This window comes from Gymnogyps californianus, chromosome 9 (assembly GCF_018139145.2).
Source record: "Gymnogyps californianus isolate 813 chromosome 9, ASM1813914v2, whole genome shotgun sequence".
Classification (NCBI taxonomy): domain Eukaryota; kingdom Metazoa; phylum Chordata; class Aves; order Accipitriformes; family Cathartidae; genus Gymnogyps; species Gymnogyps californianus.
Window position 1 is genome coordinate 2911923 of NC_059479.1, and position 22292 is coordinate 2934214.

At 39.0% G+C, this 22292-nt stretch overlaps 1 protein-coding gene across 1 annotated transcript in view; it reads right to left on the bottom strand.

Annotated features, from left to right (window-relative positions):
- The window catches only part of RPS6KA6 (ribosomal protein S6 kinase A6), a 42974-nt gene extending 21612 nt beyond the window's left edge, over nt 1-21362 (bottom strand). Inside the window, exons 1-7 of the mRNA XM_050901550.1 lie at nt 21282-21362; nt 11388-11447; nt 7689-7805; nt 4604-4685; nt 3678-3758; nt 3071-3150; nt 153-259 (exon numbers count right to left, since the gene is read on the bottom strand). Coding sequence (XP_050757507.1) covers nt 153-259; nt 3071-3150; nt 3678-3758; nt 4604-4685; nt 7689-7805; nt 11388-11447; nt 21282-21362 — 608 coding nt within the window. The remainder of the gene's footprint in view (nt 1-152; nt 260-3070; nt 3151-3677; nt 3759-4603; nt 4686-7688; nt 7806-11387; nt 11448-21281) is intronic.
- Between the last annotated feature and the right edge of the window lie 930 nt (nt 21363-22292).

Below are 22292 nucleotides of genomic sequence, written 5' to 3' on the forward strand. Positions count from 1 at the left end.
TATTTCATTTAAATCACAGATATATTTTTTACATTTTATGTTTGTTTACATAGTCTAACAAAAATATTTTTAATTTGTTACATCACTATAGTGGAAAATGCAAAGCAACAAGCAAAATACACGTAATAGTGGTAAAATACATTTTACTTTACTTTTCTGGCTTCAGGTCCCTGTATACAATTCCCAAGCTGTGAAGGTGATCCAAAGCAAGGGCCAGTTCTGCGAGGTAGAATTTCACATCTTCCTCTGTAAACATAACCTAATAAGAACTGTATAGATTTACCTTCTGATCTTGTCTTCAGTTTTTAAAACTGCAATCTAAAAAAAATAGTTCTATCTGCCTAAATTTCAAAATAAGTTTTAGAAGTACCTTATGAACCCATAATTCATGAATTCACCTAACAGAAATGATATACTAGTATAGGCTAATCATCAAGTATACAAAAGAACTACCTGCAATACTTAAACAAAAACATCAGCAGTTACTGCAGAGCATTAGCTAACTTTTAATTTAATAAACTTGTTATATTTGGCGTTACTGACCACCAGCACTCCTTTGCCACAATCCTATACAGACGGTTTTCCACTGCATCATAAAATTTAGTATACGACTGCTGTATTGGGTGACTGTCTCTGAATCCACATTAGCAATATTTAGAAAAAAAAGTAGAAATAATTTAGAAAAAAGTATACAAAATAAAACACTTTGGTGAAAATAATGATGTGAAAATCTGCAGTGGGAGTTGAAGAACCTACTCTGCTCAGGAAAAGAAATTTGAAGAACCCTAGTGAGATACTGAAAAACTGACTGACGTTGCATATAGAGCATTTGAGAGATGCATTTCTATCCTAAATACTCAACAGGTTGCTTCTAATTTCATATAAAAGAATCATACCTGCTTTGGCTCTTGTCATGTTCTACATATTACTGGAGAAGCTAGTAATCTTTAAATTACTGGAACTGAATTTGAGGTTTAAGTGAACTACTCCCTTATTTGTTGAAAACACCAGGAACAAGGAGAACAGCCATCTCAGCTGCACAGTAGATAGCTAACAAGACTTAAATTAAGGTAACTGGGCTTACCAATTTAGTAGTACACTGATCTGTACTTTGAATTGCACATATGTAATCTGTTCTACTGGCAACAGAAATATTCCTAATTTCCATAATGAAAGGCATTAACATTGTATGAACAATAAAGCTGTTACGCTACACAGTTTCCCTTCGGTTTTTTTAAAGCGCAATGTTGATACTGTTTTTCAAGAGCAAGAGGAAACCCTGGATATCATTACTCCTTGGAGTAGCCAAAATGCAAATCTCAGAATACAATGATGCTAAACAGTAATCTACGATCTCCCAATAATTATTTCATTTAAAACTGCTTTCTGTGTCAAATTAAACATGATGCAAGTCAACTTCATTAAATGTTACCAATGAAAACTTCATTATATACTCATTTCACTTCCACAGCTGAAACTCTCATACCCACATTAGAAATTAAAGACCAACAAAAGTGTTTTAATAACCTCATACTAAACCAAATTAATTTAAAATAATCTTTGTGTGGAAAGTATGAAATGCCATGGGGAATTTACTGTCATGTGTATTGTCCACTGTCTTTGTTTTACCACGTACTTTTGAAAATATCTTGTCTTCCTACCAGAAAATAAAAAGGCCTGATCTTTTTTTCTTATTTATACACAGTAAGTGTTTAAAAGCCATCACAGAAGGTAACTGAAGTCTTCCAAAAACATGTAGAGACTATAACAGTAAGAAAACTTGACAATTATTACTTCTTTATTCCCAAAGGGAATACATACCTCTTTCAACCACCTAGCTAGTATTATTATGGATAGACTTCCATCCCTTATTTAAGAATGTTGCATACTCGGTAATCCCAGCTGTGTTACTGCAGAAGAATAGTTCTTCCTGCTATACCAGAATTTCCTCTATAATTAGACACCCTACATCAAAGCAGAGATTGACCTCTTTCCTGCCCACTGTTCCAATAACCCTTTACAAGTCTGTTTGTTTAAGCTTTTAACCTCCATTGTAGCCTCAAGGTTAATTAATTTTGAGCTCAATTCTTAGACACGATCACTGTTTTACCAATGCCAGCTTTTTATAAAAAAGGAAAACAAAACCCCCTTAAATTCTTCCTTCGCTTTTGTCTGTTCCTAAAGTTTTATTTTTACAAAAAAGTATATGGGGAAGAAAACTAGCTTGTGGCCTTACATACCAGGGATACAAAAACCTCCATGTCATGAAAAATCAGTCAGATACCCAGTTTTCTCATTTAAGAACGTGGCTTTTCCTGTGCATTAGCAATATAAATGTATTTACACTAGTGAAAACACTGAAAAGCTCTCTTACTGTGAAGTTGTTGAAAAATTGCCATTAAAAATTTAGATCTTTATGAAAGGTTTGCAGAAAGAAAATAAGTCTTATAAACACGTTCATAATACTTCAGGTAACATATAATAAATATTTGATGACAAATGTTTAAAAAAACCCAACAGGCTGCATCATATTCCCTCCTCTGAAGCTCTCTCTCCAGAAAACAAAAATAGAAATGAAAAATTAAAGTTCCAGTTGCATGCCAATGTCAGATGAAGGGGAGTGGTCTCAAAAACACTCAATGTTCACACTTTGTGAGATACGCATTACGATTTGCATTACAGCATTATGAAATTTTACAATGCAGCAGAAATCTCTTACAGATGCAGGCTTCCAGGAGCACCTAAGCTGACTATGAGTGTGAGAACTATACATTCCCTTTCTTTATTGCTAAATCTTAATTTACTTCAGCTAGGTTTCCAAGCAACAAAACATTTTTAGACAAAAGAACTGTACTTTGCAGATACCAAATTAAAACTTAGGCTCCTAATCAATACACACTCATGTTTCTTAAGGTTATAGAATATATTCTAGAACATGTAAGGGAAGCCCAACTAAAATTTTTAATAACTATGACAAGAAATATGTGGGAAACGACTATAGAAGACAATCCTATACTGACAAAAACCCCTCTGTCTAACACTGAGTGGAGATAAAATTTTAGGTACTTACCTCTTTGGATAATCGCGTGAAAACATCTCCTCCCCTGAGAAAATCCAATATTAAATACAGCTTCCCTTCAGTCTGAAAGGCTTTAAAAAAAATAATAATTAAAAAAAATCAATAGTTGTGTGACAAAGATTATCTACAAAGCAGATCTGAATGCTTTTACAACTTGGAAATTTCAGTGAAAGGCAATACTTTTGTTATGGAACTGAAATAAATCAGCAGCACATCAGATAATTTATTGAATGATTACTTGCTTCTTCACAGAAGACAATCTTAGTCATAAGAGATCATTAAAATACTATTCTTTTATTTCTCCTTTGTCACACAGAGAAACACCAAGTATGTGAATTACTGTGTTTCGGTTTTACCCAATGAAAAGTAAAAAAATCTCTGCAGAACTTGTAAGAATTTTCCAGGAAATCTTTAACTTCGAAAGGACTTAATCTAAAACTTTTATATACATGTGTATTTACATTCCTTTTTTCGTCTTGTGATTTGGACTTGCAAGAACCTAATTTGGGCACTAAAATGGACACTACAAAACTGAGAAAGAACAAGATCAGCTATGCCTTCAAGCATTGAAAGAAATTGTAGCAAAATAAATACCAACCATAGTGCAGTTTGACGATAAATGGATGATTTACTTCTACTAATATATCTCTCTCCATTTTTGTACGAACTCTGTCCCGAACTGAGGGAAAAAAAGAAAAAGAAAAAAAAATTCGTATGAAAGAAATGTATCTGGTATAATACAAATGGAGCAGAAATTAGCATATGGAAAGTCTTTGCTGTCTAAACAAGCATTTTTCCTTGTTACCTGATTTGTTTTTAATTTTTAAGTCTCCCACAAAAACACATGCTTTCAGAGAGTAAAACTCTTATTTTGTTTCTACCTGCCCCAGCTTCCTTAATGTCTACATTTTTTTCCAAGACATCCCAACATTTTGTGATAAACCATACTACTTTCAAGAAAAAAAGCTAACATCTACACTTCCAGGCAGCTAACTTCAACCTCTGAATTAACTATCTGTACTGAGTATATATTTTCTGTCTTTTAAGATTACTTTTTCCTCTTCAACTAGTAACAGTCCCTATTTACACACAGTGGAGTTACATCCATTAAAGTGCCTTCTGAAAGCCAAAACAGTACGTTAGCTTGCTATGGCACCTATAACAAGAGGGAATAACTTAATTTTAACCACAGCAGAGTTCTAACTTAACGAAAGACAAAAGGAAAATTGTTTATGAAATTAATTTGTTTTAATATAATGAAAAGACTAAACAGAATTAAATAATGCAATTTTAAACTTTGAAAGAGTACTTTTTACCACATAATTAAAGCTATCTGGCCAGATTTAAAATAATTCTTAAACATGAACTTACAAGTTACTCTAGGAAAAAAGCTACTTTCAGAGCACTGAGAAATATTTAAGATTAAAAAAAAGATTTAAAAAAGAAGTATTACAAGACTCATTTAAGAGATACAGGTGCACTGAAAACCATTTTCTGAAGTTCCAATTCAAAAGATACACGTACCTTTCAAAGAAGCTTTTTTCAATACTTTCATTGCATAAAGTTGCCCAGCATCAGGACCAATTATTTTCCGTACGAGGAAGACCTGGTAATATAAACACCACTTTTAAAATTACTGCTAAGAACACTTTATGTAAACCTGACTAAAAACCATTACTATGTCTTTACTTTTAAATTCATTAATACAGACAAGGAGATAGCACATCCCTAGTCCCATCCCATTCCTCAAAAACTCCAAGGAATGAAAAGATGCCCAATATTCATAGTAAGTCTTTTTGCATAAGCAAGTTTAGTAATCGAATAAGCAACTATCACAAACCTCCTATTAATTTCAGACAGCTTTCAGTGTTCTCTCCTAACTACACATCTTTAAAGAAGGGCAAAATTGCATTCCCTTAATCAGATTAGAGGTACATGCACCACCAAGCTCTCTGAATTATTCAGATTAGTCATAAACTATACATTCTTTCCTATAGCAAGCTGTTTCTTTATATTTCTTTCTTGGAGAATGATAATTCTGCCTGGTCTGCCACCTCCTAAGAGATTTTTGAGGTTTAAGACCCAGGTCTCAAATATGTAACAGGCTATATTAATGAATTCTGTAAGAGTGGCGAGACGAAAGCAAGGAAACCTCACCATTTAAGATCAAAGCACCCTTTCCCTCTGGAATAGCAACTCCAACAGGTTTTTCAACTCTTTTTTTTTCCAGAGGAGTTTTACAGATAGATGGTACATAACTTGACACTAAGAAAAGCATAATATTAGATAGAATAATGCAGTACAAATACCTGTACCTCTACTGACTGATATTCTAACTACTAGGTCTTTCAATCTACAAAATGGTTTGATACGTGCTCCTGTTTCCAAGTTGTTGTTCTTACAATAGCAATTATTAGTTATGAGGTACATTTGTACTGTGAAAAAAGTGTACAAGTCACAAGAGAATGCCAAGAGCTACCCAAAGTTGCCTCTCTGATCTCACCTTCTTCAGATTTTCATTAACGCTAGATTTATTTACATATATACTTTGTTAGAAATTATTAAATATTTAGAAATAATTTTTCAAAAATAATCAAATAAACTTGTCAACTTTTCCATTCTAGAATCAGAAATTCATATGCTGTCACTAAATTCTACAGGGTTGGAAGAAGGGTTGGTTTTATTTTAAGCTCTGGAGAGAGAAAACAAACACCATGAAGGCAATAGCCATTGATCTTCGGTTTGTTTTTTTTTCTCTTTTCAATAGAAAGCAACAAATATTAGATAAAAAGAGCTCTGCTCAGATGTGCAACAGTCACCATCCAATTCTTAAAGTTGGCTCCTGAACCAAGTACTGCCAGGTTTCAAAAGCTCTAAAACAGATGTCTCGCCAAGCTGGCGGGATTCTGAGCAAGAGCGTTCCTTAGGCCGTCAGAAGTCTGAACTCTGTGAAGAAAGAATCTGTCTGAGTCAGGGCTAAGATGTCCGTACCAGATGTGCTGAACCCTAAGATAGCTTAAGACATCTCAAGTCAGGAGTAATAAATGCATGGAGCCTTTTAGGCTCTGAAGATGAGAAGTGTACGAGGGAATTGGCAACCAACATCACCAGATAAAGAAATGTTTCTTAAGCTGTAAAACACTAAGAAATATTTTAAAGTCTATTTTCTAAACTATCATTTATTCACAGAATGCCTTCCTAATGTCTAGGGTTTTTTTTTCCCCTCTCATACAACTCTATGCAGAGGTTTGTTCCTGCCATGAGATAGACAAAACCAGTAGAAGATCAGGAAAATGGAAACATATGTAAAGCTGATTGTGTACTTTTTGTGTGTTGCAAAGGAGCTAGGTTAAGAGTCTGGTTTTAAAAAATAAATTAGCTTCTTATACTCTAGGATTAATATTTCAACTAATGTGTTTCAAACTAGTGACTGAGACACTGATTTTTAATTTCATTTCTGCAATGTGACACCAAGTGGCACATTACAAAAAGAAATTATTGCAACAAAAAAATTGGCATATTTCTTCCATATGCTATTTGAATAATTGTTCACTTAGTGTCTTTTAGCTGTAGATCACTTGATAAATACAGCAAAATAAAAAAGTGAAATACATTTCCAAGGTTATTTACTTTATTGTTTCTTTGGTTCAAGTTCCAAAATACCACAATCATTCTTCTGTATCTACATCAATATAGATTTTGTATATTGAAAAAAGTCAAACATTCACAGCATGTCAAGTACCATCATTAAAAGACAAATCACCATCTCCTCCAGAAGTGTCTGTCGATGTCTATTACACCACTGGTGCCTCCCAAGCATCGAGCTAAGCTACAGAAGATGCGAGGCAACCTATATGGAGCAGAGATATTGTTCATTCTGATTCCTCACTAGATGCTGCAATAAAGTCTTGAGGCAGTTGAAAACACTATTATTTTATTTCAAATAGCCGTGGCATTAGGCAAACAGAGCTTGTCGACACCAGAGCTGTTGCATAAAACCCACCCCTAACTCTGTAACCCAACTGGTAAAATCCCTTGCTGTTGGTGCCATTGTTCCCATGAAGCTGCAGATGCCAGTCCAGATGAACCACAAACACGCCTCTCTCTTCAGCTAAAGCAAACCATAACGTTCCATGGCAGACCTCCTAAAATTTGCCACTGACTGACCCTTCTGCCTAGAGACTGAGGCTGTTTCCTCTCTGTGTCCAATATGATTTGGTGTCCTACTATAAACAGTGCTCCCTTGGCACCAGAGTAAGATCGGAAAAAGATGAAATTTCTCAATATCTTTTCAAGCATTCCCAGCAACTCTGCTACAGCACTATCTTTCTTGAATGTCTGGACAGGTCTACGGAAAAAGACATTGCTTTTCCTCTAAAAACATGAAGTCAGAAATGCTATCATAGTAAAAACAAAAACACCCCCCCCTTCTCACCCAGCTGCAAATCAGGATGGATAACTTCCTCCAAAATAGGACAATTTCCACAAGCATATTTACCTGTACTCAGATTTGTTAGGTTTATACCTAACCTTGTAGTATTATAGAAATAAGGGAAGACAAAGCAGGTTCAAAGTGGACATCCGATGAAAACAAAGGTTATTATCTTACCTTTCCAAATGATCCCTGTCCAAGAACCTTAAGTAGTTCAAACTGTGCTGGATCTGCTTTCTCACATCCTTCTTTCACATGGTGTGTAATAGGAATTTCTTTCACACTTCCTTCATCCTATTATTTCAAGGCAAACAAAATACAACAATGAACAGACCTGAATTAATCAACTCTCATTAGAAGTGCATGTAAATGCCTGCTCTTTTCTTGTTTTGGGTTTTTTTTTTTTAATAAAATATTTGAAATTCTAATAAAGCATAAAAGAAAGCTGTTCAAATGAAGAGTTTTCCCATCCATCCTTTCTTAAATAGATGCATCTAAAACTTCTAAACTGAAGTAAAAGTCTCAAAAAATGCTCATTTCCTTTTGTCATAAATATTACAACTACAGCAAAGATGGATTTTCTTACACGAAAGGAATAAATGTACAGATTTTTAAACCAAGTCTAAGACGATCCTTCTGTGCTTCACCTCTGTTTTAGCGGCCTTTAAGTCTTCCCAGTGATTAGTCTTCTCATCTTTCCCTTTCCTGAAATAGTCTTAATGAAAGCTAAATTGAATTTCATCATTTTAGGTAATTATTGCTTTTCACAGCAGCAAATAATAAATACGGTCATCCATTTGTAGCTAGAGGAACATGCAACGTTTGAAGAGCATAAATAAGATATGAGTCATCTTAAGAACTCTGAGAATTCTTGCATCCCACAGAAGAAACACAGCTCTGGGGTGCAGAGCTCATGGAAAGACTATCCTGTGTGGATACCTCCTTCAGAAAGCTGAAGGTAATTCCGAGGTAGGTAAAAGATTTAGTGTTCTGTTGACTTTTTCCTGTTACCCTCATTTTTAGCAAAGCAGGGCACAGCAGCTACAATTGTGAAAAGACAAACATTCACGATGAAAACAAACCAGATTATGTATTGCAGCTTTTATGGTGTAAGAGAAATTTCTGTGAGCCAAAACAAGTGAGATGTCAAAATAAGCACCCTTGAAACTACAAACTACGTGCTAAGGCCTACAACAGCAACCTGCACTTGCATGTACAAAAGGAGTGGCACCCCTCAGCCCTATCAACAATACCAATTCCTTGCACACTGCAAATACAACCCAAACACAACAGAAATCCCACCCCATTTGCAGTACTTTGATGTCTTTAAGGTATCCAAATGATTATTAACTCCTATCCTCTCTTTAGATCTTCACCTTGAAAGCTTCTCTTAGTAGATACCAGAAAAACACCCTACCAACCTAGGGTGCATGCTCTCCCTCAATGACAAGTACGCACACCACCAGAAAAAGACCTGACCACTTGATGAAACAGTTGGTTTTAGGGAAGATCATCATTCTATAGTCAGGTTGACTACAGAAAGTCTTGCTGCCAAGACCATGCATTAAAACTTATAATCAGTGTTATCAGACCTGACACAGAAGTATCTAGATGAAATTCTCTAGGTGTGATTACACAGAAATTCAGGGTAGAAATCTAATCATCTAAATGTGTACATACTTACCGCAACAATTTAAAGAAAAAAAAAAGGGGGGGGGGGGGGGGGGGGGGGGCAATCATCACACTGCATTAACTGTCTATGTCTTAACTGCTTTGTTTGTCCAGAGAGGGAAAGAAAGAGTTCAAACTAACACCTTAGTGTATTCACAAACTGTAGTCCAGCTGTTATTACATGAGTCCTTTCCCCTCCCCTACATCTCTTATTTCATACTCTTTCTGGAAAAGGCCTGTTTGTTCCGCCTGCTTCCCATGCAAAGGTAGGTATTCACACCAGACACTGCTGGATAACAAAGTTAATTCTTTAATTCACACTCTGAGCTACTTTATTTCCCTCTTTGTTCACAAAAAAACAGCTGACATACACTGATGATACAGTGTATACATCCCAACTTCATTTCATCCATCCATCTTATTGACTATGCATATACGTATTCATAGGAAAGATGCACATATCTTTTCATTTTTATTTATTTTTTTTAAACACATGCCTGGAATTTAAGGCAGATAAGAACACTAGCATGTCAAGTCATCTGACGACAGATGAAAGCAGCAAGTCATCTAGTTATACACCAAGTTGTACTTAATGGCTGGTTCTTTCTACGAAATATGTAAATACTCTATTTAGAAGCCTTTTTACTTCACCATCCTAATTTGTATCCCTTAACACTGTGAACCTTTGCATGAGAAAAGATCTTTAAGAGTTCACCTGCTCTTCTGTTTGTCACCCATCTTGAGTCATTAGCCTGTGACATCACATGTCCTTGCTACAGAGACTGACAGAGTATTTCTAAATATTTTCCATGCAAATAAAGAATAACTTGAGATGTATGAAATAAGTTATTTTTTATAAAGTGTTTTACCTTCACAAAAGATGTCTATATAATCTCACCTACTTAACTATCATTAAAGTACTAAAAATTGCCGTGACTGAAGTATAAAGAGACCTCTGCACCATCAACAAGAAACAAACAGGTAAAGAGTTGAACAGATATATCACCCAGTTTCATTTTCGTTTCTAGTTTGGCCTTCATGAACTGCAAATTTGGTTATCTGATTTTGTGCTCTGCTGCTTGAGCAGCAAATCCACTTCAGGGCTCATGTACCAGCTCCCACTGAGTTGCCTTGCACAAGAGGTAACTACTCCCAGCAGGTTCAACAGAAGACAAAGCACGGAAAGCAACACCGCAATCGGTTATGGCGCTGTGCCATCTCACTTCGTTACAGCTTGACTGGTATGTAGCTCCAAGCACCTAACAAACAAGCTCAGCAACATCCTTCTGGTTCAAGTACAGTGAAAGACTGAGACAACCCATTGCTCATCTTTCTTTGCTACGTGTAAGATGACTATGACACTGACTGTTTATTTACTTATTCTACACCAGGAAATGTCCAAGCACCACATGTTTCTATCCCCAAGAGTTTACTCCCCAAATCACTTACTTAAAAAGTTATTATTGCAATACAAAGCAGTGATTACACCTGTCAATAAAGATCTACTTCATACCTTCTATCATGATCCTGTTCAAAAACATATGGATAGGTGTGTTGAAAAATGATGGCCAATTTTTCCATGCAAACTCAGGCATTTCACCACATACAAAATTAGCCTGAAGTTTAGTCCAAGATTTAGCCAGCATACAGAACACTGATCTTCAGCATCTCCTACATATGCACATCACCAAGGCACTGGACAAAAATCATGCTTAACAGGGTCTATCTGAGGTATTTCTACATAAAAGTCAAATTAACATACTGGTGTAAAGATTAATTCTGTTCTAAAATAGCAGGAATTAAGTACCTTCTAGATGAACGTACAGCAACTACATTAAAAAATACAAAGGAAGAAGAGATGACAGTGTAATAAGAGCAACATTAAGCACTCTGTGTATAAAAGGTTCATGGTTGGACTGAGCATTTTCTGAGGCTGAGGGATCTGTAAATGCTCTCTCCAGCGCACAGAATCTGTTTTCCATAAAGCACTGCCTCATGCAGCAAACTTTCCCAAACAAGGCACTTACAGCCCCTACCCAGGTACTAATTTCCAAAATCATATCTGAGACTTAGAGCCTCTTCAAATCTGGTCAAATAAAATGATAGGTTCAAAAGTTATTAAAGAGCAGGGAATGCATACATTTTGCTTCAAAAGGAAGTCATGCTAATGAGTGTCTAAACTGAATATCTATCAAATATACTTACGTGGTAGGAATATGGTTCACCTTCTTCCATAGGCTCATCTGCCATTTTAAGGCCATTTAGCTGGAGAGGGAAGGAAGGGAAATGCAGAAGAGAAAGGAAAAAAAGAAAAACAAAAACATTAAGACCTAACAATTTCAAATAAGCAGAGTTCATAATTTGACCAATTTACATTTCAGAGCAGACAAATGAAAACTGGTGTTCTTGTTGCTCTAATTTAAAACTGTCATTTCAAACAAATACTACTACTTAGTAGTTATATTTAGCATCTCCCTTATGTATCATTTAGCATACCCCTTTGTAAATGCCATCCCATAGTGTTATTTAATTGGAATTAATTTAAAATTATTTCTTTAAAAGCTACAGATACCATCCATACAAGAGGACACTAACACAAATGCACAAAACTTATGTTGCAGATGCTTTTCAGAAACCTAAAATCCTAAAACCTGCTGCTGAAAATTAATTTGCAGTTTAAGGAGAAAAATTCAAAAGTGATTTCAAGTCTTTTTGGGGCAAGAAGGAGAAGCCCAAGAGCAGGTAGAACAGAGAATACATACCACAGAATTCTTATGCACAAAAATAATTACCTATTTCCTTAAAAAATTAGACTCCTCTAAAAACTTGCTTGCATCAAAAGTTATTTAAATATCTAACAAATAGAATACTCAAGCTTTAATGAAGTACTTCAGAAACTGTAGATCTGTATATTAAAATATTTGTGGATTAATTTCAAAAATAACACCTCTAAGAGGCAGGAGAGTATGATATGCATCTGGACAGAAGCAAACAAATGACATGCTCTTAAATGAGCACAATACTTGCTAGCAGTTGCCTACCCCACCCCCCAAACAACAGTAAAAAGAAGATACCAAGTCCACAGTCACAGTAAAAAAAAAAAGTTTAGGAGTTATTTAGTTTAAGCTCTCCCTAAGTAAAAAACAATTCAATGCTGCTTAACAACTGACACTTTAAAAAAAATACAGAAATATAAAGGACATGCTCTGTTTCAACATGCAAAGCATTAATTAAAAACTGGAAATACCTGACAAAATGGGTGAAGCCAATTATGGATTTTGCTAGTGATAATTGCTAATTTATTTATATGTTAATTGTTCAGCATCACTACCTTCATGTGGCATAGATCTCACGCAACAAGATACTAACTAGAAGTAACATAAGGAAACTCAAACTACTTTTTCCCTGAAAACAGAAGTTGAACCAATTAAGTTCTCAGACCGGGTAATGACTTTTTTTTCTTGTACTTCTGAATGTATCTAAAATACATGCCTAAGACAGCAAAATATGGTATGATTATCAGTATGTGAACTGGTAAAACACAGGACTACAAAGAATCTTGAAATGCCATATAGACCATGCCCCTGTTTAAAAACAAACCAGAAAACTCGACAAACAGGTAGGGCTGAAGGGACAGGTTTATATCACCATGATTGCGTCATCTAAGCAAACCCTCAACCACTTCCACTGCTTCTTCTAGGACTTTTGATTTCAAGTAGAGCTTTTAAGAGCTAAGTCCTAAACTAATGATTTTGATAAAATTAAATCTCCAATTTTTGTATCAAGATAATAGCACTTTTTTTTGGACTATATCCTCACTGGAAAAAAAAATATCAAGGAAAGTATCATGAGGCTTTGGTTACTTTCACTCTTCTCTAAGTTTCTATTTATTTTAACCACAGTTTACACACATACTCTTCACATTAACTATAATCTGTCAGTTCAACCAAGCACTGGCATATTCAACACATGTTCATCATTCATATCTATCATATATTGCCACCCTAATTTCTCAAGGCCAAAATCACTAACCTATTACCCTGGATTCAGAAACGTCACTATGCTATGGACGCCAATGCTACTAGTTTGCTACATAACTTATTTCCTTTTTGCATAAATATTTTTTCCAAATTAGATACTGGGAGGGACAAGACACCCACTATACTTGTTATTGTATGAAGTAATTCAATACATCAAGAAATAATACCAAAGTTCAGAGCAGATATGAACTCCAACCTAATTTCAGACTATTCACTGCCATGTAATTTCTTTACACAATATCACTAGATTATATTCAAGCGTGAATCAATGTGAGGCCCACTGAAGCTGTCCAAAAAACTTATTTGGACCTAGCAATAAAATGGGTTTCCACTCCAGGTGCTCAGAAATATGATACAATTCTTCACTCAGGAACTTTAATTTGAATTGAATTCAGTGTGCATTTTGCCTTTTCTTTCTTTAAATATGGTCAACGTTTTCCAAGTTTTGGTAAGCTCTGGAATCAATACTACCAGCCAGAAGAACTGTAGCTACACTGAAAACAGTAGCTTAACTCCAGGCAATCAGATACAGAAAGCTGTCACTGCTGGAATGGGGTTTTCAACCAAAAAATCAGCATGTTATTTCATCTACATAGCTCCTGAGCATGCCATGTAAGCATCCTTTCAGCTTTCTGGCAAATCAAATATAGTAAGTTATTGGATTTTTATGGCAGGTAATCAAATGTCATCTTAATTAACAATTTCCTATCGTACACTTTTCCCCTTCATTGTTGCTCATGGGTTTTTTTCCTGTCGTGTCTCTCTAACTACAAAGACTAGGACGCCTGCCAATTTTTAGTCCAAAGAATTCTATGTTCAAGTGCATGAATCTACTTTTATTGCCTGATATACACGACTACACTTTTGCCTTATTTGTGAACCCTGGTCACTGTCCATTAAAAAAACCCCAACAAAACAACAAACAGCAAAACACCTGTTGGATTGCAACCCAAAGTCTAGTTTGATAGTTATTCAGTTAAAAAATCCAATGACAAAAATCAAATCATTACTGTTCTGTACAGTTACTTATATTGGCCAAGTTTCAGTAACTAGAAGTTTCCAGTCCCCCATATTAGGCAAAAAAGAAAAGTTACAATTAATACTTAATTCCCACCTCTATGGAGGCCAAATACAAAATTCTGCTTCCGCAGCCAAGGGGGACCCCTTTCAGTGATTTAAATCATGAATATTTATGCACAAACATATATAGAACAGAACTATTTTAACCTCTAAGTCATCACTTACTAAATACCTATGAACGCACAAATTTATTATTGAAAATTAGAAAGCACATATCTCTATAAAGAGAACAGGTGAAAAGAAGCAAGTACCATTATTCTAAAGGAGATTACTTCATCCTTGAATCATTTTGCTGTTCAGTACTGCTAAAGTCCTACAACTAACTGAACATTTTAAATATTAACTTTCATTAAAACACAAACTAAACTCAGACATTTAGGCAAACAGTGTCAATACTTTCCAAATACAGATTTTGAAAATTACAGAAAGTACTCCACATTGTTGATTAGTATAAAAATAACCAAAACAATCATATAAGAAGATGAGAACAAAGTTAAGGTCAGACGACCTGGCAGGTACAAAACTTACTTTTCCAGAGATGGAGGCTGAGACCCAATCGCCCGATGCCGAACTGCCTCTGAGGTAACACAGCGCAATCTGCCTTCTGATTTAAATAGCTGCGATGGGTCCCATGACTCGCTGGGACTATACCCTATTACCTTGGGAGAATATCCAAAGGGCTTTTGTGGGCTGGTAAAAGGCTTAACTACTATTGCACATGTTTTTCCTCTGATAATTACAGCAGAACAGAGGAATCCCAGTATTACCGAAGATTTGAACCATCCTCCTCTCCACATTAAGGACGTTTTAACTGTTTACATGGTAAATGCATTACGGTTTGGTGGGTCTATAGGTTTTGGCCGAAAGAAGCTAGACAAATGGTCAGCAAAAGTGCCTAACTACAAGGAAAAACAGTAGAAGACAAAGCTGGTTCATTCTGCCCTGTTTTTACATGTCTTCATTTAGGCATTCAAACAGAGTTAAAAATTTTATAGAAAAAACAGAACTGGGAATTTTATAATCATAATATTATTAGAAGTAGAAAGCGTTATTCATCACCACTCACGTATAATCTAGTCTGGCTTCAAACAGGTAAAATTCTACATAAGGATCAACAAAAGGTTCTGCATCCTCCGTGGTTCCTCCTTCACTGCACTTAATTTGCTAAGTTACTACAGCTACAGCCACCAGACCTACACCTCTCAATTCTTCCAAATGAACACAGGACTAACCAGTTTGCTTCCCCACATACAAAAGTATTACTTCAAATACTTATTTCAAAATGTTAGAGTGGAAGCTTACATTAGAAACCCCAATTATTTTGAAAAGACTTTGAAAAAAAAAAATCCTTTGAAAAAAAATCCTGTTAAGACAACCACATTTGTTCCTCATTTATTCTGAATTACATCTGCAGAGAGTTTGCATCATTAATTTAATTAGCAACACATTGGCCTACTGAATCTTATTTCCTGAGATAAGTTTGAGAAATTTGGGAGTTCTGTGCACAGCCAAACAGGTAAGGGGTTTTATTATTATTTTAAAAATGTCTAAAAGTCACTGTGAACAAAACTGAAGCTTAAAGGCACCTGTTCCTCCTATAAAACATCCACAACTTTTCTCCATGCAACAGTTGGTTTTTGTTTGTTTGTTTTTTTAAACTGTAGATATTGTTATTGGGTGCAAGTGCCCAAGCTGGATTCAGTGCTCTTTACTGCCTGGGCTCGCATGCTTTTGGGAAGGAACCATTTCCCCCAGTACAGCAGCCAACTGCATGAAGTGGAAGACGAAGCAGTGTTATTAGAGTTACCCGACACAGGGTTACACCAACTAAAGCCAAGTCCCACCCTACCATGATGTGACCAGAGGAAAGATGTCCCGCCGATGGCAGTGCCCACATAAGGCTCCACAGGTCTATGCTGAATTTTCTTCTCATCCACTCACCGCCTGCACAAGCCCTGCGCTAGCCTCAGTCCCTCAACTCCTCTCACAAAAGGAAGAGGCCAGGTAACTCACACTCTCCTTAAACATACCAAGTGAGAGAGGAAGATAAAGCCATCCACCTTAAAACCAAACCAAAACCTAAACCTATAATCAATTACTAGGGAAAGTTATAAAGTTCTTTTCCTGTGGTGAATAAATTATACATTCAGACACGATAACAAACCTTCAGCAGCATACAATTACTGATTTTAAGAGAACATTTTGATCCTTCCCATTATCAGAGATCAGGGGAGAATTATGTGTGTCTCAGACTAGTTATAGCTATGACAAGACACAAACCTAACCATAAGCACAGGGATCACTGAACTAGTAAAGGACTTGAGATCTTTTCACTACCGCCTGGAGTACTGTCTAGGAGACGACTGTAACTCCATAATCAAAGGGCATAAAGCAGCCAGTCTCGAAATCATGTTTAATGGCAGATAAGAGAATACCGGAAAAGGATAAGATTTAAACTTGATGAAAACAACGTATTTCAAATTTTATTCTTAATGCAATAAAGAAGTACATCTATGTAAATATTAAAATTCTATATATTATGAGTTAACAAATCATACCATTCTTCTGATTTAGGGTTACCGTGAAGCCTCTCCAAAGCTATCCTGTGGGAACCAAGGTGAGCTACCTTGAACAGACCCCCTGCTCTTTTTCAGACTCAGAATACCTTAGCCGATTTCCAAAATTATCTTCAAAAGTGGCATACCAAAACAGAATTATTATTATTATTATATTGCAGCACTTTTCAATGTATAAAGACACTCATTGTTTTCCATTTAAGAGTATTAATGTGCTTGCTTTTTTTTTTTTTAACTTTTTTTTTTTTTAAAGGCAGCTTGTTCTCATAAGTCTTTACAAAAACTGTACATTGTTGCAATGGCTGAGGGCACTTAATTCAAGTTACGGGCAATACTATTACTTTCCTTTCTTAACATAACACCACCTAATTGTGGAGATTTTCAGAGATGCACAAAACTAGGTAGCTGAGTCATCCACGTCACTGCCAGTAATTACTCACAAAGGAGTTATGCAACTCCTAACACTGACAAAATTCAGTGGCCTTTGACAGACCAGGCTCAGAACACGCTTAAGAGGATGGACTGAAAACACTGGCCAAAATCAAAGATGTATTTATTTGAATTGGCATGGGCAACAGATTACACACAACAGCAGCAAAGCTCAACTCATGAACGTGCCTTTTGGAAGGCAGCAACTTTCAATGCAGCCCAGTTTTCTAGCAGAAAACTTTAGTTTCCAGTCACTTCGTCATTTCGGCCTTGTCTTCCTTGTCACTGTCAGCCAATTAAGCAACTGGTTTCTGAAGTATTTATTTCAAAAATAAATATTTGAGTATGAGGTCACATTTATGCAATTGACACTATTCATGTATTGCAAACAGCATGCACTGAAGTCAATTACACTTCTCCTTTTAAATGCAAGACTACTTCTATTAAATGGGCAGAAAATTCCAAAATTAGTGTATTCTGCCCAATTCCAAGTATTTTTGCATTTCATTCAGCTTGGTCAGTAAAATTTTAACATTTACTGTTCCTTTGTAGACTGCAATCATATTTCAATAATCTACAACAGTTGATTATAACCAACACCCTCGTACCTATTTTTATTACCATGAAAATACTTATTAATCCTATATTTAGAGGGAAAGAAGTCACTCAATATTTGAAGCTTAAACTGCATGATACTGACCCTTCCTACCTATTCTGAAGGAATTCCCACAGTCACAAAATTGCTTCACAAGTGACACTGTCACAGGAGTATAAGGACAGGAACAGCACAGTGTACAGCCCAAAATGTAATCCTCAGCACTTCAAAGACCACAATGTGAAAAAGGGCAAAATAATTCAATCCTAAACTTCTTCCAAAAGTTCATGTTGTTTTTATGCCTTGAAGCATGAAAATTTGTTTCCTACCTTCAAGATCACATCCTTCCTTTGCCAACTGTTTTTACTTCGTAAAGTCAACACGAGCATTACTTCACTGGAAATGCGCTTATTTCTAATAACATAATCCTAAACTTAGTCAACAAGCAGATTCCTCAGAAAGAACTGCTTCTCTAATTTTTCTTCCTATGCTACAACTGATGGACAAGAGCACCAGTAAGCGCAAGTAAGTTAGTCTTCAAAATAGAGGACGATTTCACAGTAATACTGTTGACTGTAGTTCCAGTGAGGCCAAGGTCACCGAGATCTATCAGACTGCCAACATAAGGTTGTCGTAAGTACTGTAGGCTATAATTAATTCTATAAAATTTAAGTGAAGAATCCAAACCAAACCAAAATTCATTTTAACATAAATCTTTGTTAAATCCCCAAACCACATGAATGTAGAATTCCAACAAGTGAAAAGTACTACACGTCCGTAAGATGCACTTAATATAAAGTGTTATGACAATAACAAGTATTTGTTAATGTAATTTGGGAACTTCATACGCAACTTGAAGAAACTGGTTTTGGTATAAATGAAGTCTCAAATGCTGCCTGCCAGCCAAATGTAACACGGACGTAACAAACACAATGTCTCATTTTAATCCGAGTACAACTGAAACAGTTTTATGCAGACCCTGTTAAGTAAGTAGTTCATGTGCGGGCTTGAGGAAAATACAATTTAAAGAACAACTGTTGCAAGCAATTACCTTCAGATGTTACCAACACAGAGCTGTTTCAGTTGGACATCCACCATCCTATGCTCTGTTGGCTAGACAAGCGTGACTTCAGAACCAGGCTCCTACAGCAGTGCATTGCCAAGCTCACGTCTCTACTAGCCCTAGCCCAGTCAAGTACTCGAAGATAACTCACACGTCACCACCGTCAGCAGAACTACCTGTCTGAGCTTTGCTGTGCTGGAGCTAGGGCGGTTCTCCAGCCTCTTGCTAACTGCCAATACAATATTTATGCCAAAATCTGTGCACAAAAGCAGCACTGAACACAACACTCAAAGTAGCACCAGCCTCAGTGGAGGGGTATTTGTCCAGCCAAAAAATACTGAGAGATGCACAATAACCACATATGTTCGCATTTCGGCTGCAATACTCTAAGTTTGATTATTTTAACACTGATGTATTGCAATATTCTTAAAGAACAGATAAACGGGGCCAAGAAAGTTCTCAGACCTTCAGTAAGCTTCACATCTTAACCACAACATACTATTTTTTACAAACTATAAGATTAACAAATAAGCCTTAATACTTCTGCTAACTTTTTAATCCTTACCTCTAGCTTCACTAACATAATTAGGATTTCTCTAATATTAAGGTACAGGGACTGCGTCAAGTATTATTAGATCATTACAATATTTTAAAGTGTTCAAATGTAGCTGCCATGGATAGAAATGCATGTCCAGTAATTATAGTACTTGGAAGTGGCACTCTGTAGATACAGCTACAGAAAATAAAAAAACCCCAAACCCTAAGAAATTTAAAACCTGATGGCTTTATTCCTATTGTGAATAACTGGTTTTTTCCTTTATATGTATGAATTTTTATCAGACAATAAAATTTGATCAAGATCCTTTAAAGGATATCCTTTCACTCTTCCCAAAACTTTAACCTACGCCTGTTCTGTGCACTTTGTACTCAGAGATGAATTTGCTACAGACCTTTTTACTTACGATAAGAAAAGCCTACTGCATCACGGAAAGCAAGTCTGACCAGTTTTAAGAAGCTTTATTTAGATAACATCTTTTGTGTGTCTAATACACCTAGGTGTAATCTTTTATTTGTCATACCTGATGATACTTGACACGCAATCCTACGCTTCTGATTTAAAAGTGCAAAAGTTTTAATACTCGAGTGTCACATTCTGCTGAGATACATACATTATTACAGCATAACCAGTTTTACCATTTGTTTCCTTTGAAATAGCATTTGGTACTTCCTTATAGATGCACCTAGAGTGCTAAGCAATACCTCGAAGACTCTCTCGAAGTCGTTCCTCGTTCTTTACTACGTTTTAGCATCCAAACCTCAGTCAAACACCCTCGGTTCTTTCTGTTAGTTGTCTGTATGATAATTATTGTACATTTATTCAACGAAAAAGCAAAGGGACCTCTCCTAGTGACAACCTACCTGGATGCGCATCCAGATTAGTACAATCAAATTTTCAGAAGAAGTTAAAGTAACTTTCCACGGGAGCTATGGCCATAAAACTGAGTTTACAAAAAACCTCCAGAGCTGTACGTTAACTGGGAACCGACAACCGTGACATCAACATCGTTAGGAAGGCGACACAAAGCGCTCCGGCCTTTAATGCTCTTTAATACACATTGTTCTTACAGGCGAAGTTGGCTCTCCGCTAACTCCACACGTGTTGTTGCTGCCTCGCAGCCCGCACCCCGGCGGGGAGCGCGGTTTGCCATCGCCTCCCGAGCCCTGGAGCCGCCGCCGGGCGCAGCGCGGGCTGTGAGGCAGTGGCGTCGGCCGCGGCCGCCGAGGGGCGGCGGGGGAGGCCGGCGGGGACCGGCCCTCCCGCGGCGGCGGGGACGGGCTGCGGGTCGCGCCGGGGGGCCGCCGCCTTCCCGGGACGGGCCGGAGCCGGGGCCAGCTCCCAGGAAGGCCGGTCCCGGCGCGGCTGCTCCGGGGGACGAGGCGTGAGCAGGCCAGCTGCCCGGGCGGCGGGGGCCGGGAGCCGGGCGGCAGCGCCGGCGGGCGGGGGGGGGGGGGGGAATCCCGAGGGAGGCGGGGAAACGGCGGCGGCGCCGCCGAGAGCGCCGGGATCTGGCGGGGGAGGGCGGCGGACAGACCGGGGGCAGCGAGGCGAGGAGCGGGGAGACCCGCGGAGCCGGGGAGGGGCGGGGGCCGGCGGGGAGAGGCCGGGGCCGGGGGCGTTGCGGTCTGCCCGCCCTCCGCCCCCGGCCCGGCCGCTCCCAGGCGGCGCGGCGGCGGGGGCCGGGGAGCGGGGAGGCAGGTGCCCGCGGGGAGCCGGCCGCGGCGCGGGGAGCCCCGCCCCCCCGGCCCCACACTGACCTCGCCGCCGCTCACGTACAGCTCCATTTTGTGGCAGGGCTCCGGCTCCTCCGCGTCCTCCAGCGGAGCGAACGGCACCATGTCCCGGCTCTCCTCCTAGCCGGGCAGCCGCCGCCAGCCGCTGCACATTCCCCGGCCCGCGGCCGGCTCAGAGGCGGCGGGCGGCCGCGGCGGGCCCCCTCCTCCTGCCCATAGAGCGCGGCGGCGGAGCTCGGGCTACTGCTGCTGCCGGCCGGCGGGGGCGGCTCCGCTCTGCGCTCCCCCGCGCACACCCCCCAACATGGCGGCCGGCGGGGGCGGGGCCTGCGCGGCATGGGGATGACGTCAGGGCGGGCCGGAGAATCCCCTACATGGGGAGGGGAGGGGGGGGAGCGGTGACGCGCGGTGACGTTAACGTTCCCTCGGCCGGGCGGCGCCTCGCTGAGGGGGACGGGGACGGGGACGGGGACGGGGACGGGGGGGGGAACGAACGGGGTGCCGGCCTGCGGCACGGGGCGGGCTCCGTTCGGGTGGCCCCGCCGCGCGGTGCGCTGCCCTCCCGCCCGAGGGACCGCGGTGGAACGGCGGGGGCGGGCGGCAGGGAGCGGGCGCCGGGCTGGCGGCGGCACCTGGACGTTCGGCCCGAGACTGAGGGGAAACTGAGGGAGGGTCTCGGAGAGCGGCGCCGGGGCAGTGAAAACAAAACAAAGCGGGTAAAAAGAGCGATCGTGCGAAGTCGGTGGAGCACCCGCCGGCTAAGAGACCCTTGTCCCCTCAGCCCACGAAGAAACACCCGGTCCCTACCTTCGGTGCCTTGAATTCCCCTCATAAGCGTCAGCAGGCCCACCTGGGGAGGAGCTCCCCCGCAGGAAGGCGACACCTTGGGCAGCCCGGCTGTGAGCAGGGAGGCTCTCGTTCCCGACGAAGTGAGAGAAGGGGGAAAAACCAAAAAGTTTAGTTTTTCAAAATTGAGAGGTGGCGGGATGCGAAGCACAGGCGGCTGGGAAGTGGCAAAACATAGCCTGGTTCCTC